At 41.9% G+C, this 19,689-nt stretch overlaps 1 protein-coding gene across 1 annotated transcript; it reads left to right on the forward strand.

Moving 5' to 3' along the window:
- The first annotated feature begins 1,298 nt into the window (after window positions 1–1,298).
- Window positions 1,299–18,216, forward strand: SDAD1 (SDA1 domain containing 1). Its single transcript, XM_056354710.1, has 22 exons — window positions 1,299–1,508; window positions 1,686–1,790; window positions 1,907–2,005; window positions 2,128–2,238; window positions 3,002–3,073; window positions 3,165–3,265; window positions 4,934–4,991; window positions 5,857–5,931; window positions 6,734–6,835; window positions 7,319–7,388; window positions 8,148–8,251; window positions 8,986–9,043; window positions 9,613–9,671; window positions 10,055–10,131; window positions 11,184–11,281; window positions 11,686–11,762; window positions 12,158–12,290; window positions 13,707–13,804; window positions 14,268–14,458; window positions 14,983–15,067; window positions 15,503–15,664; window positions 17,894–18,216. Exons 1-22 carry the CDS (start codon window positions 1,419–1,421, stop codon window positions 17,942–17,944), a joined length of 2,076 nt encoding a protein of 691 aa, XP_056210685.1. The 5' UTR covers window positions 1,299–1,418; the 3' UTR covers window positions 17,945–18,216.
- Window positions 18,217–19,689: the final 1,473 nt, after the last annotated feature.

The raw sequence follows: 19,689 nt of genomic DNA on the forward strand, positions 1-19,689 counted from the left end.
AAGCTTTTTAGTGGGGAAAGTCTTGGCTCACTTGAGAAGTAATATTAATAATTTTGGACCCCTAACAATGCTTTGTTTAATCCTTAGTTGTATTTTGATACTCATTATCTGGCTGTATGTAAGACTAATTATTGGACAGAAGTTATTTAGTAGTAATTTATGCTATAGAAAATAATAATGTAAATCTTCTTTCTACAGTGTAAATAAGCTGTTACCTAAAGGAAAGATAATAAGCTATTCAATTGAAGAGCTAAGCCTTCTATTGCCTCATTTTAAAGGTAAACTAATAAAAGACACTGAACTAGAAAATCATTTAGTCCTTGAGGCTTCACACTTAATGCCAACCATTTCTATACACTCATCATTTGAGATATATTGTGAAATTGTTTCCCTGAAAACAGGAGGGGGAGGGAGTATGGCTTCTAGAGAGCTTTAAACCCTGTCCTCCTTTCCCCTGTGCCAAGGGCCCGAGGAAAATAACCGGCAGCTGTCAATTAGGTGGTGAACAGCGGCGAAGGAGAAGGAGTGCAAGTGTAAACTAGTAGTATTCAACTGCTCTCTTTCTTAGAGCAAGGGTGGCTGAGTGTTTTTGCCTGTGTGTTACGGGTCAGGCAGATGAAGGGTGAAAGGCGGGGTCTGTGGGGGATCAGCAGCACTTGGTAACACAACTGAATTTTTAGCTGTTTCTCATGTTGCTCTGTGATTGATTAAACTCAGCAGGGTGTGTAGCTCTCATCAGCTGTCCTTGATGTCATGTCATGGTCCTCGTGCATGCTGCTTAGGCTGCATCGGGTGAAACACTGCAGTGCTGTAAAGCACTGGGGTGGGGAACTGGGGGCGATGGGGTTCTTCGCTTTGCACACTTGGGTCTCGGCAGCTTGTCAATGGTGTGTGTTTGTGGTATGTGTCATGTGTTAAGGGCCAGATCCAATTCCTCAGCACTGCTGCAGAGCTGATGGCAGCACTTAAGTGTTTAAAAGCAGACTTTTCCCCACCACATTAGGATATGCGATCCAGCCAGGGCGACGGCAGGGTCAACTGCGCTGCAGTGACGCGATACAAGTGATCGGAAATCCATCAGAGAACTGCCGAGGAGGAAGCTACGTGCGATAAATTGGACTCGTATCGTATGTAACTTTGACGCGGTTGCCCGAAGCTTCTGTCGGGAGGAAGAGATAGTAGCAAGAACCTGTTGTTCTGGCTCCTTTCCGGTTCTGGCGGCAGGGAAAAAACAACGGCGAGCGCCCCGTAGGGGTACTGGGGGGGAGGACGTGGCGCTCGCAGGAGTTTGTCCCTTGGCGGCGCCTGTCGGTGGGGGGCGGGCCAAGATGGCGGCGGCCAGCTGGTAGCTCGCGTGTTCCGGGCAGGGGAGGCGGCGGTTTGCGGGGCCGGGGGACCGGGACTGGCTTGGTGCTGCCATGTCGGGCCGTCAGGGAAACAAGCTGCCCAGCAACCTGCCCCAGCTGCAAAACCTCATCAAGAGAGACCCAACCTCCTACACCGAAGAGGTGCGGAGCCGAGCGGCCCGAGCAGGGAGGCCCGGCCGGGAAGCAGCCGGCGGAACGGGGGGTTGGAGCGGCGGGCGGGAGGGGAGGTGTCCTGGGGGTGCTAAGGGAAGCCGAGGTGGCTTGGGCGGCACGTATTGCTCGTGCCGCTGAGCAGCCGTCACCCTGGTGTGTGTTCAGTTCCTCCAGCAGTACCACCACTACCAGTCCCATGTGGAGATCTTCACCTTCCAGCCGGACAAGCCCAGTAAGGAGCTGGCCGAGCTGGTGATGTTCCTGGCACAGGTGAGCCGCAGCCCTTCCAAAGGATGACTTTGGCTCTGGCCTCGACACTGTCATCAGCCACAAAGGCCTCGCCAGGCCGTGTTTCATCTCGTTGGGCTGGGTCTGTCTCCCCCCAGGTTGCCCACTGCTACCCGGAGCACGTGGCCAGCTTCCCTCAGCAGCTGAAGGAGCTGCTCTCCTACCACCACACCGTGCTGGACGCAGACCTGCGCATGGTAAGACCCACAGCAAAAGGTGTTTGGGGCAGACCGCATCCTGTCATTAAAATAAGCCCTTTATGTGTGAGATTGGAACTTATGGTTTGCTTTGGTTCCGATTCCCTGTTTCTCTCTTACAGACCTTCTGTAAGGCTTTGATCTTGTTAAGAAACAAGAATCTAATAAGTCCAACCAGTTTGCTGGAGCTCTTCTTTCAACTGCTGCGGTGTCACGATAAGCTTCTGCGAAAAGTAAGGCGTGCTTACAAAAACCAGTCTTGATTTCTGGTTGGTTTTGACTGACTTGCCGCAAGTAATACAGCGCTGGTGGGCAGCTGTTCCCCTTTCCTGGGTTACAAGTGAAGAACGCTTAAATTATCCCTGATTTTTCAGCAGCTGACAGTGCCAGAGGCAATACCCAATGTGTATGTGACTGGCAGTGAAGCACGCTGCTGTAAGCATCTTGACCACGCTTTTGCAAGCTGTAGACCTGTCCTACATTTGAAATTGAGCAGCTTGGGTGTGTCTGCAGGTGAAAACTATAAAGAGGTTGCTGTTGGAGCAGGTTTTACTGAAGTATTTGTGAGAACTTCTCAGTAAAACAATTAAACCCAAGCCAGCTGCTAGTTAAAGCTCTGTTTCAGGTTTTCTGCCCTAAAAGTGGAAATACTTGCTTTCTGCCCCCAGAATTACTAAACTGGCTGCCAGAAAGTGGCTGAAGGAAGGAGGGGTGGGTTTTTTTTAAGCAATACCTCATGCTGTTCATTTTCCTGCCTTACTGTACTATAAATTAAGTACACTTTTCAAATACATAAAAATAAAGCATGCATGAGACTTTACAGAATAATCTCTTGGGTTTCTTTTCACAACTATAACTTAAACTGAGAGTAATCTCAGGGGTGATCAGTTTGGTCTCTCATTTGAGTATGTAGAGACTTTGTGGGAATAGTAGCATATCTGCATTGTTTTCTGCCTGACTTGCATACGTTACCCCCTATTATCTGTCCATTTACAGACTTTGTATACTCACATTGTGTCGGACATCAAGAATGTCAATGCTAAACACAAAAACAATAAAGTAAACACAGTAAGTATTTTCGCCTCAGACATACTTCAATTTAACCTTTTGACACCATGAAATAGCTCGAATAATAAATGTTTCCAAATTTTCTTCTTAGACACTGCAGAACTTCATGTATACTATGTTGAGAGACAGCAATCCCACTGCTGCCAAGATATCTCTAGACGTGATGATTGAACTTTACAGAAGGAATATTTGGTAGGTCTGGCAGGCTCTTACTGACTCCCCATTTGTCGTGGGGCAGCCATCCTGACATCACTCAAGGCATGTAGTGCAAAATGTAATGCAGGGGGCAGCGACTTCAATGTATTTAACTTATTTGTGTTCCAGTGGGGTTGTATTTTGTGGTACAGAATTTATCTGGGAAGAAATAGTCTTGTGTGATGCTTCAGAGTTATTGAGGTTGAATATTTGATGTTTTAGTTGAAAATGGTACATAAATTCTAGTGCATTTGAAACCGAAGCTGTGTGCAGCTTTTTTTTTTTTGAGCTTTTGCACATAAAAGCCACTAATATTAGCGTACAGCTTGTGCTCTACAGCGAAAAGAGGAATTTTGGTTTTTTTCTTGTTAAGTCTGTAAGTTCATTCTAGATGACTGATCTAGTGGGTTTGAGTTCTGGGGTTATTTTGTGAAGCTATAATATAGCAGATGGCAGCTTGAAAAATTGTTTAGATAAGTATTGAAAGGAGTAGAAGCACACCGAGTACTGTCAATTGCTGTCTTGTACCTAATATGTTGTTGAATCTTTATGTTGTATTACAAAATGCCAGAGCAGATATTACCTAGTGTTAAACTGCATGAGAAGATGGCAGTCTCTTCACTACCACTTTTTTTTTTGACTGTAAAAACATGTGAAAGACTTTCAATCCTTTCAGCCTGGGATTAAGAGCAACTGTTTTGCTCTTCCTGCTTCTTGAACAGAAACAAACTGTTTAAATGCAGCCCGTGATACTGCTGGCGAGCAGCGTGCCTACTGCTTCTTACATATCTGTAAAATAGAGCAGTGGCAGAGCAGTTGCAGTGCAGTTCTTGCATTTCTGACTCGGGAGAGGGTCTCTGCAATACCTGTGTGAGTTAAGCTGGGGTGTGAATGGCAACATTGCTCTTTCAATGTATTGCAGAGAAACCACCACTGGCAGAGAGGACGTGGTGCTGGTGTGTATTTGGGCATAAGAATTTTCATGTGTAGCGTTCAAAGAAATACTGCCTATTCTGTGGCACGAATTAAAAAAAATCACAGCAGCTTTGTGAAGATTTGGGTTTTTCTGGTGTAGTGAAGTGGCTTGAGAACTATTTTCCCTAAAAACCAGGGACTGCTGAAAAAAAAGTCGGTGTTGCTGTAAGGAAAAGACTTCTGCAGTTTTAAACAGTAAGTTTCTAAGTATATGAGACTTGGTATAAAATAGATTTAATTTCTGTGGCTTTATTTCATATAAATCCGTGGTTTTAGAGGATACTTTATCTCAAAACTATCTAGCTGCTTTTCTAATAGTAATTAGGATTCTGCTTGCTTGTTTGTTTTTCCAAGCAGGGTATTTATTATTTTTTTTATACCAGTGGAAAAGTGGTAATCTGTCTTCCATTACAGGAGCTTATTCTTTCTATCCTTTCAGTCACAGTGTGAACTAGATGGAACTCAAGTGTGTCTGTTCATTTAGATAAAGCTACTGCTACATTGGAAAAATAAAAGAAAATGACAGAAGCTTAGCTTTTTGGTTTGCAAATCTACTTGGAGCATTGAGAGACATGATTCTAATGAAGTTGCCTACTTCTTAGAAGTCACGTTTCATAAGACTTAATTTTCAGAGAATAACTTGAAATTGCTAAACTTGAAGTAAGAGGTAATGTGGTTTTTTTGTTCCAGGAATGATGCCAAAACAGTAAACGTCATCACAACTGCCTGCTTTTCAAAAGTGACAAAGGTGAGAACAGAAATCATTTGATAAAACTGGATGTTATTGGAGCTACCTTTTTTCTGTGGATGCAACTTTCTGTTTTGTAATTGCTAACAAGCTTCACTGATAATTTTTCTCCTGCTTGTTTTATTTTCCAAGTACTTGTGTTGTGGAAGGAGGCGGCATTTGGCTCTGAAGTACAAAGCAGCAGAATTGGAAGCTTAGCTTATAACAAGTGCAGGCTGGTGTGGGGAGGGTAGGTGTACTTTCTACTCAGAACAGTCAGAATATTGCCTCGTTATCATCAGCGTTGTAAGGCTTTTATTTGTTAAATGGGAAGAGAAGGGGCTTGAGTGAATCTTAGGCTTTCTGTCATCTGTGTCAGTTCTGCAGTGCTGGAGGCTTTAAAAACTTGTGTTATGGTTTGAGAGAAGTTCTTACGCTATGAAGGTCCAAAAGCTGTTCCATTCAATAAAAAGCCAACCAAACCTAACAAAAAAACTTCACCAACAAACTCATATAAACTCTTGGAGTTCTGAGCACTGGCTCAGGTATCAGCTGCCAGGAATTCCTGATAATGTGGCATAGAGCAATGACATTGAAATTGCTTTGCAGAAAGGCAGGAAGAGCATTTGCATCTTTAAACTTGCTCCAGGCATTGTGGAAGGCCAGCTGCTTTTTGACTCCTTGTGTGTCTCTGACTGTTGAGGGTGGGCAACAAAAATTGACTATGCAAAAACACCTGTGGGTTTCAGTCTGATTTCTTTTGCTTTTTGTTCATATCCATGCCTATTAAAAAAAAAGAGTCTTGGCATAGCCTAAGATGTGGATGTAGAGCCATTTTAAATACGCTGGTTGTTTTTTCCTGACATAAACTGACTTTGCTTTTCAGGTACTGGTTGCTAGTTTGAAGTTCTTTCTTGGAAGAGATGAAGATGAGAAACAAGACAGTGACTCGGAATCTGAGGTGACTGTTGTGATTAACTTTCTCCTCTCCATTCTTCAAACTCTTTAATAGGTCTGTCATCCTAGTGACCTGGGCTCTGCCAGTCTGTCTGCTTCTGTTACTTTGTTTTCCATCTTGTTTCCTGCAGATTTTCTCACACTTTACAAAAAAGTTCAATGTTTTTGACAGCTGGCCCCAACTGACAGCAGGATGCCTTTGCTGCCTGTCCAAAGACTAATGCTAAGAGCTCATTTGCTTTTCTTGTCTTGTAAAGAAAGCAATTAACTTTAAAAACCTAAGCAGGGACTGGTCAGTCTAGATCGTGAAGGCATGCATTGCTAATGTGTAACATTAGAGTTGTGGGAAGAGGCTTTCACCTTGTGTATTGGAAGCTGGTGTAATTTTTTGGCTGGTTGTTTTATCTTCAGTTTTTCCTTTTGAGCTCCACTTCCCTTTTACGTAGAAATAAATATAATTCAGTTACCTTGAGAAGGCTGATGACCTAACAAATTTAAATCTAGAACATCCTAATACAGGTTATCATTGTTTGTCTGTGACTGAACAATACTCTCAAATCAGCTGTAAAAACCACTCTGTTCGCATGCTGTTAACTGTTCCATGATTTCTTGTATGCAGGTGTGTGAGTGATTTTATGGAATCGGGATCTTAAATGCTAGTATTTCTGTATGAGGAAGTTTAGGAAGAGGGAGAGTTTTCAATTGTAGTACATGATCCTGAAAAATACTGATACTTTTTGTTTCTCTAATTCCCATTTGAAGCCTAATGTCACCTGAGTCTTGTTATCCTTGCATTCTTTCTCAAGGACGATGTTCCCACAGCCAGAGATCTGATGATGCGGTATGCAACTAACAAGAAAACCACCAAGCGCAAGAAGAAACTGGAAAAAGCAATGAAGGTTCTCAAGGTGAGGAGAGTGGTGTTGGACTTGCCAGCATTTTAGCTTAATCCTTCCAGTGCAGAAACCTTGCTGTTGCCCTTGTTGACTTAGCTACTGGTTGTCATCCCTTCTAGGTAAAGTTCCTCAAGTGTTTTAGCATCCATTGGCCAGATGTAAGCCATGTTTACCTGGAAAAGAGCTGTTTTGAAACAACTTAGACCCTAAGTTATGAATTAGTTGTCCTCTGGGTACCCTTTGTGTGGTCCCCTACTTTAAAGTATGTCTTGTCTTGATAAGTTACTACTTAATGCAGCTCCTGTGGCCTCTTAGGTCAGGTGGCAGAAAACCCTATGCAGCTGAAAAGAGTGATTGTTTACTTGTCAAAATCAAAGTGCCTCTGCTTGAAGAGAGGAATGGTAAATAGCAGCTTTTAACAGCAGCCTGAAACTGAAGCACTTACAGCTTTTTCTTGGAAAGAAAAAAATGTCTCTTACTCTTTTTGCCATGCAGAAACAGAAGAAGAAGAGCAAGCCAGAGGTGTTCAACTTCTCTGCTATTCACTTGGTTCATGATCCCCAAGGTAAGCATGCATTGTGTTTTGTCTTTTTTCAAGTTATGTGTTAACCCCAGACACTTAGACACAACTCTGCAAGGAGAATGACAGTGAATAGTAGATAGGAATGTGACAATGTGATACTTGTAGCGTGCTTTATCCTAGAGTTTCATAGCACTTCAGAAAAAGTGAGATTGATCCTGTTGTGCTTGTTGTAGTGCAACACTTGTAGATAGTCAGAAAAGGAAGGAGCAATGTTATATCATCTTCAGGTTGGTACAGATCAGGACATGGCGCTCTATCCATTTCTTGTATGTGTGAAGACCATAATTTGGTGAACGGGGAGTAGTTCACTAGTTTCTTTGGCTTATCCCCTTCAAAAATGTATTTCTATTACTAGTCTGCTCTTTGACTAATATCACTTGACTTGTTCTTAGTCCGATCTAGTGTATCTCTGGGGTTTTTGTTTGGGTTTTTTTTCAGATGAACCCAAAATGTATCTGAAAAAAATAATTAGCTTTAATACTGACCCTGTGCTATGATGTGAAACTTCTGCTTGTTTTCCTCTCTGCTAAACTTGTGCACAGCTTTAGACCTTCTAGGCATGTGAGAAGAAGAATAACCCATTGAGAGAAGTGCTCTGGCCGCCTTTTAATTTCTTCTGTGCAAGGGCACTGGGTCTTAAAAAAACCCAAACCAAACTGACTGCCTTTTTTAACCTAATCCCAGCTGAGTGCTGCATTGTGTTTTTCAAGTGTACTGCAAATCTTTTACTGTTTCTTCTAGACTTTGCAGAGAAACTGCTGAAGCAGCTGGAAAACTGTAAGGAACGATTTGAAGTGAAGATGATGCTCATGGACCTAATATCTAGGCTAGTTGGAATACATGAGGTACGTACTCTGATGATTTTATAATGGTCTGATGGTAGCTAGCCTCGTTTGGGTGATGGCATGCTGTGGCCTTGTGCCTCTGGAAAATGAAGTTTAATTTTTGTAGAAGTTGAAAAGTGCAGATGCGTGGTCAGGTAGTTCCCAGTAGTCCTTGTGGAATGGTGCAGTGGCATAGATTTGTGTGGTACTAAGTGAGCTCTCTAGAGAAAGCTCTTGGCTTGGAATAGCTGAGCTGTCTCTAACAAATAGGAGGAGAACATGTCTTTTTCGAGACCTGCATGCTCGTAGGAGGTTCATCAAAGGAGAAAGGCTTTTCAAAGGAGTCCAGCAATTGCTTATGAAGAGCGCACTCTGCAGTGCAGCCAAAATGTTATCAAAATTACTGGACTGTCTTTCTGTTTTGAGAGAGAAGATTGTGTTGCCAAGGCAAAGGGAAGTGGCACGTTGTAGGATTGTGCAGCAGTGTCCTAATTTGAATTCTGTGCAGTCTTAATAGGAACCACTCTGGATTTCATGGAGCTTGGGACTGAGCCTTACATTTCCTTTGTACAAGTCATATCCTTATCTCCATGTATTCTCCTGTCTTGAGTTTGATATGTGTCATGCAACAAAATCTAAGGCATTTGGAGAGCACACTGTATAGAAACATTGATTGTTTTACAGTGTATCAGCCTGTGAAGGTGATACCAAGTTAAAAGACAAGCAGCTAATCTGTTACAACTCCTTTCTTGCAGCTTTTTCTTTTTAATTTCTACCCCTTTGTTCAGAGATTCCTACAGCCCCATCAGAGAGGTGAGTAGCTACTAGTAGGTAACACTGCTGGTCCATCGTGTCATATATACAGCCAGTTCTTAGAACTGGTGCTGCAAATGAGTATTGGTAGCAGTAGCTTAGTAGCAAATAGGAGTAGTCCAGAGAGTGTGGCTGAAGGAAGTAAAAGGCCCTGACGGCCAGAAGTGCAAAGCGATTTGGATTATATGGAAGTTGTGTCCACTCAGTGCTCCTTACCTGAGCATTTGAGAAACTCCAGCGATTGAATAAAATGAAGCTACTGAGTCCCTAGTTCCTTTCAATCCTGGCTAGCTGAGCAAAGCATGACTGCCTTCTGCTGCTTGTTTTACTGGTGTTGCATTCTAGCTCTAGAGTGTTTCTTATTGTCTTACCTGGCTATTAAAGGCCTGCACTGCTGCTGGGGTGGAGGTCAGATGAGTTCCTAATGCTTGGTGGGAGAGGAGAAATAGTTATCCCAAATAGCTTTAGACTGAAATAGCTTTGAGACTTTGAGCAGCTTGTTGAGTTAACTGTTTCGGTAGGTAAGTTTATCACTCCAGCTTTGGATCTTTTTCCCGCTTTTCTTCCAGAAGTGACAAAGATTCTTCTGTTTGCTGCACAGGCTTCGCATCAGCTAGTACCACCCGAGGTCAGTACTATACCTATACTTGATGATGTTAAAAATGGACAGCAGGCCAGCAGGGAAATATAACTGAATGCGTTTTGGGGGAGGAATGAGAGGGAATCTGGTCAGACCCTTTGTCTTTAAAAGCTCATGGTAATTTTGGCTACTTCTGCAAATTCCAAGAGATTGTTTGGTATAAAGGGGAACTCCCCCCTACAAACTCATGGCTGATGTTTTAATTTCTGTGAGAGAATTTGTGTCTAGAAAGTACTTGCAGGCTATAAAGTGACAAGTCCTGAACTCTGTTTTTCTGTGGAAAGGGCTCTGTTGTCTGTTAATAATGTGTACTAATTTTCATTGTTTGATTAAATAGTCATTGTCTATTGAATCTTCTTTCTTATTTTCAGATTATCCAGTCAGTGTTAATGACGATTGCCAACAACTTTGTCACTGACAAGAATTCTGGGGAGGTCATGACCGTGGGGTGGGTACAGAATCTTAACAAAACTGTAAAACTCTCTGAACATGGAAAAGTACTTTTCTTTTTTAAACCATCTGAACTCAATCCTGTTGTTCATACTACGCTTTCAAGAACCTGCTTGAATAAAAAGAACTTAGGACAGTATCGCAGCATAAACTAAATTCCCCAGATGATGGGTTTCTGTGCTTAGTGCTATGACTAACTTTTCTGGATTTCATGATGGTGTGGGTTTTTTTGCTTTTTTGTTGGTCTTGCTATTGCTACTTTGAGGGCTGACCTCTTGTCTGTGAAGTAATACGTTTGTATATACTCAGTGAGAGGCTAGCATCACCATTCAGGACCCTTAACTTCGGTGTTTTATGGATGAAATTTCACTACTGTCAACAAATTTAAATGTTGTTGGTAAAGAAACTGTAATGTTACTTTCTTTGACTAGTCAGGAGAGGTATTTGTGAAAGCTCACATGTAATTGGAGAATGATCACTAAATGTAGAAGAGAGCTGAAATGTCCTTTTAGACAAAGCACTCAACAGAGGCAGACTATTGTGTGTAGACATGTTGTGAATGTTTTGTGAGATATTCCTTTTCCTCTTGGCATGGTGTTAATCCAGGTATGTAGCATACTGAGTGTCTCCATGAAGATGGTTTAAAAGGGAAATCATGTCAGCCCACAGACTTCTGTTAGACTGTCCTTAGCCTGCTCATAGTTGACTCCAGAACTGTTTCTTGATTTATTATTTTTCTAATTGTTTTTTCCCCTTGGCCTAGCAATTGTTTGACTGCTTTTCCTGTCTGCCTGGACCCAGACTTCAGTTGCAGAATCCTGAGGCCTAGGATCAGACAGAATAATAGCTGTAGAGCATGGGGCAAAGATGGAGGGTTTGGGAGACCCATGGCACAGAGAGCTCCTTGTGATGCTCTCCTCTGGCACACTAAATATTGTATAAATGCTGTATAAGGTTCTTCAAGTTCCAAATAATTCAGTCTGTTACTGGGCTAGTGGGAGTCTCTCCAACTGTGGTGTTCAGAAAATAATTCACTTCCAATATTTTTAGAATCAATGCAATAAAAGAAATCACTGCGAGATGTCCATTAGCCATGACTGAAGATCTGCTCCAAGACCTTGTTCAGTACAAGACTCATAAAAACAAAAGTAAGTGTATTACATGGATAGGACTTCTAAATCTTTTTTTTTCTTCTGTATCATCTGGTCCTCCATTGTTACAGTGATGTCTTAATTGTTTGTGTGCTGAGAGGTATAATTTTCAATATGTCTGCTGCATTTCTCTGTATTTTGTGTGTGTATACAGAGTAGTTATGGCAGGGGAACTTAATTGACAAAACTGAAGAAGGGAAACTGCTTGCTAAGATTTAGCCCTAGGGAGGAGCCGGATCCTGCACTGGAGAAATCAGAGGGAGCTATAATTTCAGAAAAGGCACAAGCAGGCTGTAAATACTGTTTATCTGAGTGGAGTTTCAGTTTGCTCATATTTCTGCTTTTTTTTTGTCATTATCCTGACTCTCCCCCCCCCCCCTTTTTTTTTTTTTCCTGGGTAGATGTGATGATGTCTGCAAGGACTCTGATACACCTTTTCCGTTCTCTGAATCCAGAGATGCTGCAGAAGAAATTCAGGGTAAGTGTTGTTTTATGTGCATTGCATTCACCATAAACACAGGCTCGTGGGCTCAAAAAGGACTATGAGAACTAGTCTCACAGCCCCTTGAGAATGAGGTGGAATCATGCCTGCATTCTTTCCCTGCCTGCTCCCTTGCTGCCTTCTGACATGGCGTGCTATTATTTCAAGATTTCCCTAGTTCAGATTTATCAAACTCATTAACAGAAGAATCACACTATAGAAGCATGACTGTCTTCCTAGAGTTTGTTCAGCTTAGTAATTTAAGAACTTGTCTTATTTCATCAGGCAGAATTTATCTTTTCCACCTGCAACCTCCTCTCCCCCAGATTTTTTCATGGATTTGTGGGCATTAAAATAGCAGCCTGCTCAATGTGTTTTTTGTGAACTTACAGGGTAAGCCTACTGAAGCCTCGGTGGAAGCCAGGATTCATGAATATGGAGAACTGGATGCCAAAGATTATATTCCAGGAGCAGAAGTATTGGATGTTGAGAGTGAAAAAGGAAAGGGAGGAACCCAAGAGGAAGGTTGGCCTTTTTTAATTTACCACTTCTATTCTGAGCATCATTGTTATGAAGATTTTCTTTGGACATAAAACTTAGTGTTCACATATTTAATTTGCTGCTGTTGCATGCTGCATGGCTTGCATGTGTTTGTATTTGTCCATTAAGTACTGATACTGTCCTTGAGTAAGTGCAACTTATCCAGTGAAGTCTGTTACTGTGTGTTGCTTTGCATGGTAGACACTGAGGGATGGAAAAGTAGAGGGACAAACATTGTACAGCTGTGAAATTTGATGTGTACAGCTCTTCCTAAAGCAAAGGTTTTGTTGCGTATTATAAAACACTGAAATAGTAATTTGAAATAGTATTTGGCCGCTTTAATTCACTTCTTGTGTAAATGCTCCACGCAACGTGAAACTCCTGCCTAAATCAGGAAAAAGCCAGAATAGTCTGGCAGATCAAGTTTGAGTGCATTCAAGATTGTGCAGTGGAAGTGTACTGAAGGAATAAACACCCTGATATATCGTGTTTCTTATGCATGTGAATACAACAATTAGTGTAACAGTTGTCTTTGCTTCAGTTTCTGAAGCTGGTAACTTCAGCACATCAGTCAGTTTGAACAACAGTGAAGAGCAGCAATGCATATACTGTAGAAAGTAACTTAGCTATAAATTGCTTTGCTTCCCTCCTTGGTTTAGATAGCAGGGAATACCATGACTGAACAGTGTAATAAGGATTAGTATCTGTAAACTACTCTGTTTCTTCAGAGGTTGTTCCACATGCACTTTGTTTTGAGGATCTCTAGCTTCAGGTGAGAGTTAAGCTTTGCAAAGCCTAGCATTATGGTACAGCTTGCTGCTATGCTGACTTGTTGCAGGCTGCTTTGAGTATTTTCTGTGGCTGGCTTGGTTTTGAGTGAATGAGGTGTACGTAAATGCATTTCCTCTAAAGGCTTTTATCACCACTTTTCCAGCTTTGTTGAAAGCTCGTAATAAATGCATGCATTGAGGCAACGGCAGCTCACAGTAATGACAAAATACACAAGGTCTTTTAAGCAGTCTGTTGTAGGAGGTGCCATATGCAGTTATTGCTATAAAAATTGGTGTCCATAGCTGAATGTGCATGTGATGTGGGTGTGCCAAGAAATCAAAGCTGGGGTTTTTTTTGCTCAGCTCTGAATTGGTTGCATGCCAGATGGAATTTGGTAGCTGAACTCGCTGGCGGGCAAGCATGGGAGCTGCTGGTCTGTTCAACTGTGGATGTCTTCTAAAAAATCATTAACTAAAAGGGATCAGATGTATGAAGTATCTTATGCCTTTGTAATGTCTATGTAGCTCTAAGACTGGGACGCTGAGACCCTACAGCTTGCCTGTTATTTCAAACTCAAGCAGTTAAGCCAAATCTGGTTTAGCAGCTCTGTGCCCTTCTTCCCTTGAGCAGATGGATGGGAAAGTGCTAGTCTGAGTGAGGAAGAAGATAATGAAGATGGAGAATGGATTGATGTGCATCACTCCTCCGATGAGGAGCAGCAAGAAGTAGTGAGTGTCTCTTACCCCAAAAACAAATGAGTATTGTTAATAGCAGACCAGATTCTCTTGCTCTGTACCTTGATGTGGCTGCTTATAAATAACTCTACAGGGCTGTGGAGTAGCTTGACCAGAATCAGTGAGGTTGAAGTACTATTGAGCACCTGTGCTGAAGTATGCGTCTTGTTAGAGGGAAAGGGAGAGGCTGGGGAATTCCATCCCAGGGTTCAATTCCTTCAAAGCTATGATACTTACATGAGTGCTTTTATTCACTCTGAAATATGGAGTGGATGTACTACTTTATTCTAATACTACATGTTGGATATAAAACTAGGAAGAATCCTAACAGCTGGTTGTAGCATTTCCCAACAATATTGCCTCTACGTAGGTATTTGGGAGGCAAGGATCACGGATCACAACACAGGAATTGTTTGCAAAGCTATGCGTGATTCTTCTTTTGTACTTTTCTCAAAAGGCAGAGAAGGTGAAAAACATGCCCATAGAGGAACGAAAAGCCAAAGCTGCAGCAGTCAGTACAAGCAGGCTGCTCACTCAAGAAGACTTCCAGAAAATACGTCTTGCCCAGCTTTCCAAAGAACTTAATTCTGCACCTGGCAAAGCTGCAAAGAGGAAAAATATTGAGATAGATGATGAAGAGGAGTGCAGGTAGGATATGGACTATTGTGACAAGTGCTTTCTCTTCCCTGTAGTATCTGGTGATAGAGCTTTTAATTGCAGCAGGGCACAGGGTGCTCTGCTGCTGCTCCGTGTTCCCTGGTGACGGCTAACAGCCGCACAGCCCAGAAAGGATCCTGGGCCCCCAGGGGATTTGTTTATATTTGGGAGAAAAGACAAGAGGAGCTGATGGAAACTGTGAGACTGTTCTGCTTGTTCAGACCAATAGGCATGTGGGGTGTTTTTTGTAGCAGTAGTTGCATGGTTATACTTCCAGAGTTTCTTAAACTTTGTGGACAAAGCAGGACTTGGGAAAACAGTAAGGAGAGACTTTTATAAAGGTTGTCCCAAGCATGAGGATTAGCCTGAGAGAGAACAAGAAGTGCTTGTGTGAAAGTTTCTAGGAAGACAGTGGTGTAAGAGATGGGTGAGGGGCAAAGGGTTGAGATGGAGCCTTGTTTTTCTTGCTAGATGAAGCTTTGTGTGTGATGGCCTTTTCTTGGATTTTTGTGTAGGGGAGAGTTGCTTTCACTCAGAGATATTGAACATCTGCATAAGAAGCCTAAATCGGACAAGGAGACCAGACTGGCAACTGCAATGGTGAGGAACTACGCTATTTCATATCCTCTGTCTTTCTCAATATGGGTTTGTGGGTGGGATTGGTTTGGATTGCTGTCTTCTGCAGGAGGGAGGAGGTGGTGGGGTTGCATCTGTAAGAGGGTGCCCAGCTGCCGTCTGTGTTGTGAGAAATGTTTTGTATTTGTTTTGCTTTATGTTTTATCTTGCTGTTGCATCTTGGCTGTAAAAAATAAGTAGCCTCTTGCTGGTCACAGGTGACAGTGAAAATATAGACACACCCAGTCTTCACTGTGACTCAAGAAATACATCCACGGTGGAAGAATGCATATAATATACACAAAGTCATACTGAACCTGGGTTTATTGTTACTGCCATAGAACCTGTCACCTTAGCAGCTGATGTTAACTGTAGGGAAAGGGACATGACCCTGTTCTTATATTACATTGTCTATTCTAGGCTGGAAAAACAGACAGAAGAGAATTTGTGAAAAAGAAAACAAGAATTAACCCATTTGCCAGCTCTTCCAACAAAGAAAAGAAAAAGCACAAGAACTTCATGATGATGAGATACAGCCATAGTGTCCGGACGAAAAATAAGCGTTCTTTCAGGGAAAAACAGGTAACATTTAATGTTGAAAATAGATGGGGCTGTTTGAGCTAGTTACCTTACAATGCAGGTGAAGTGCTCTCTGTCCTGTGCCCTAAGTCATTGCTGTTTGCTTTGATGGATTAATTGCTGGAAAGGCCTGTGGGCTGGGTGGCTTCTCTTGAATCTTACCCCTGAGGAGGGATATCGGAGACTGTGGTGGTAAAGAATGCTTTTGTCAATCTTGTATATTTTTACTATGCATCGAGGACCAAGCCCTGTTGCAAAGTCATGCGTAGGTTAGGAAGGCAACTATAATGTGGTTTGTTTTCCTTTATGTAAATTAAAGAAGGTCATATTAGAACCCTGACTGTAATCCTGTGAGAGAAAAAATGTTTGCCTGATACAGAGGACTTGTTTTTCAGGACAAGCTTTTAATGTCCTTCTTCACTCTCCATATTTGTTCTTTGACCTTTCTCCCGTTACTGTCATGTTACGGACTCCTCTGTCCTGGCGTTGAGGTCATCTAATAGCTTGTCACAAATGTACTTAAAGCACAGACATAAATGTATGCTTCCTGAGCTAAAGCTTGGCCACAGCCCTTGTGAAAGGGTGTACAAGCTACAAATATAGATTTGGCAGTCCAGTTACTGTGTTCCTGCAGGCAAGCTGTGCCAAGGGTAGCTGAAGCGATATCTAAAAGGCGAGGCAGGAACTTCAGGGGATGACTTTGCTCCTGGAGGTGCTGGGCAAGGAGCCCACAGAGCTCTACCAGGTGACTGGGGTTAGGTGAGCTGGCAGGAATGGAGTGTGGATGGGGAAGCTCCCCTGCTCCTGTGATCCACCTCAGCTGGGTGGCAGCAGGCATTATTGCCTGAGCTGTGTGTGACAGCTGTTGCCAGAGCATTGCGGTAGGCATACTGCCTTGCCCTGTTTCACCTTGCTGTGTTTCACCTTGTACCAACAACAAAAATCTGTTTAAAATCCTTTTATCTAGCCTGGCAGGTGGCCAGGGTTTTACAGGGTGTTATAAAATTAAAATCCTTTGAACAGGTTCCAAGAAAAACTTCTAGAGTAATCAGTTATGCAGGGGTCTTGTTTCTGCACAGTGTTAATTTTTGTGTTTTCTTGCTAGCTTCTGTCTTGTGCTAGAGTGCATTCAGATGCTTCTTTTACAAACCCTCCTTTGTGAGTTGTTTCCAGGATTGTATCATTTGGTTAATGTGTATTTGTCTGCAATTTGTTGCCTTAAGAGCAGCAAGACTGAAAGTGTTTATAGACCAAACAGAGAGAACGTCTTAAGTGTTCCTGTTAAACAGGAAGACTTGGAGTAATACCCTCTGTAGTCTTTTTATTTGCTGTCATTCTGCCTCACCTTAAGTAAGGCTGACCACGCTAACTCAGCTCTCAAAACACACAAAAAATGTCACAAATTAACAGTCGAGGCACTTTAAGGAAACTGCTCTTTACCATGATTCTTATACTTTGCTCACTTCTTCTAAAAAGCCATCTTAAATGGTTTCAGTTTTGACTCCTGGTTACTGTTTTGAGTTTAAATGTTATAGCTAAACAATGAAAGAATTGTTTTTTCATACTTTTTTCACTGCAGTTAGCCCACAGCATCAGTTCTGTTGACCATGATTTGAAAATAATTGTTAAAAGTGGGTTGGAGTACCATAATTGCAGGATACTCTTGATCTGCTGCTCTCTTTGGTGGTTGAATTTTAAGAGACTGTTGTCTATAGTCCAGAGCTTACCAACTAAAACATGTCTGAAATACACAACAAAATCTCTTTAGGGTGATACAGCACTTGTAAAAATTCTAGCATCCCTCCTTTCCCCTTTGAAAAGCTTTGTAATACTCTTTCAGAAAATGCCATTTAATCCTACTTACCTCTCACCTGGACTGAAGTCTTTCTCTTGATGTCTTCTAATTGAATATTAGTGAGGCAAGATCAGTTTGTTACTCTACAATCTTTTTCATTATATAGGTTTTCCTAATGAGGTACTGAAACATGTTGATTTTTTTGAAATCCAGCTCTTTCTTTAGCTCAACTTGGTAATACAATTAAATAATCGCTGCATTTCTGTCACAGTAGTCATTAGCATTTGCCAGTTACTGCTCCCAGTTTTATCTGATAAACTATTAGTGTGTTTCTCTGAGGCTGAAGAAATTGAAGAGGGTTGTTGATGTGACAGTGTTGTTGTCTCATTACTTAATATTCTCCTTACCTGAATATTCCACTCTTGTTTCATATTTAGCTGGCTCTTCGGGATGCACTTCTGAAAAAGAGAAGACGGCTGTTGAAATAACAGGAACAGAAAGGAGTACTTAATCACCCTTGAAGAAGTAGCCTTAGAAATGCGTATTTCCACCCACCACCACCCCAAAAGAAAAAAGGGACTGAAATGCCTTATGGATTTCTCGATTCTTCAGAATTATAAACTGAACACTTTGAAGCTGTTGGATATTGTATGTATAGGACAAATGGAAGAGGCCTTAGTCCTTGCAGGATTATTTTTTTTAAAGCATTCTAGGGAAGAAGGCAATTATCTTTTATTAAATATAATTTACTTACACCTGATTTTATATGTGTAATTATTAGAACATACAACCTTATGTAAAAATATTTTACATGAAGCAATTAATGAATAGGTAATTGGAAGGAAAAAATATTCTGGCTCGGTCTACAAAGTATGTGTATATGATGTCTGTGCCTGTCTTAAGGATGTGATTTTACAGACTAAGCCATTTTCCAAGTGGCTGTTTTTTACCTGTTTAATGAAACCGAATTGTTGTAATACAGATAAATTACAACAGTGTAACAGCGTACAGTTAGTACAAGTGAGCAGTTAGGAGGAAGAACAGTCTCATTATGGTTTGTGAAGAAAACAAGAATAACATTGGTATATGGGAGATGGTTTTCATGTTGCCATTTAAATAGGAAGGTAGCATCATATGCAGGAGAACTAAGGAATCTTTATGTTCCTGTATCAATGCATCTCATGGTGGGACTTGCTGGTGTTTGATTTTTGAAGTACACATGGATATACTGCCACGTGTACAGATCCACATATAAGTAACATGGATCTGTGGATTCTTTACGCCAGAGGTGGAACTCTTGCTTCAGCCTTGACTTCCGCTAGGACCATTGATGGGTTCTTACCCAGCCACCTGCTTTAATGGAATCTTGAGGGAGTTACAACACCTCTTGCCTCATTGTGTTTGAAATGGGTTTTCTTGTGTGGCCAAAACAGGTGCCACATGCACAATATAATGGAAAAGCATTTGGTAGGGTGGCTTTTTTCTTTCCTTCTTAGGAAACAGTATTAATGTTTGTATTCCACATGGGAATGCACTCAGCCTAGGTAGGTTTGTTATGTTGAATACACAATTGTATTCACTTTAATTCTGATTATTTTTGTTGGGGCTTTTTTGTTCTGTTGTCACATCTTGCTTCCTAAAGCAAAAAAAACCAACCACCTTAGAGCCTTCAGCGAGAGAGAAGAAAAAAGTAGAAACTTTATGCATCTTCAAATGCTATATTTAAATGCAGTGCTCCTGCTGAGGGAAGGGCAGGGATTGCTACTTGGGAATGACAGCCAGGAGCTGGCCCTGTGGAGGATGTGCAGGTGGGAGCTGGCGAGGTGAATGGATGCAGAGGAGCTGTGGCAGTGTGGGGGACTGAGTGTGGAGCAGGGGCTGAAGAGGCCACAGCAAGTGGAGGACATGCACTTTTACATCTAAAACCTGTTTTACTGTTTCTTTTTTGTCCTTGAACAACTGAGCCCAGTTTCCCTTGGTGTGCGTGTGTCCAAAACTGAATGACAGCTGAGGCAAAAAGGGAAAGGCAATTATTTTTTTGTCCTCTTTGACTTTTAACACAGGTGTCTAGTCTCCTCTCCTCCCTTTTTCCCTCCTGTGAGCTACCCCCACTTGCTGCCAAGCGTCTGCCTGTCTCTCAAAAGCGAGAGTATTGGGCTGCCTTTTATAAACGATTTCACAAATGAACCGCCGATGTCAACCGCAAGTTTAAACCTGTTTTTACCGTGTTTTC

Source organism: Falco biarmicus, chromosome 1 (genome assembly GCF_023638135.1).
Source record: "Falco biarmicus isolate bFalBia1 chromosome 1, bFalBia1.pri, whole genome shotgun sequence".
In the NCBI taxonomy this organism is placed as follows: Eukaryota; Metazoa; Chordata; class Aves; order Falconiformes; family Falconidae; genus Falco; species Falco biarmicus.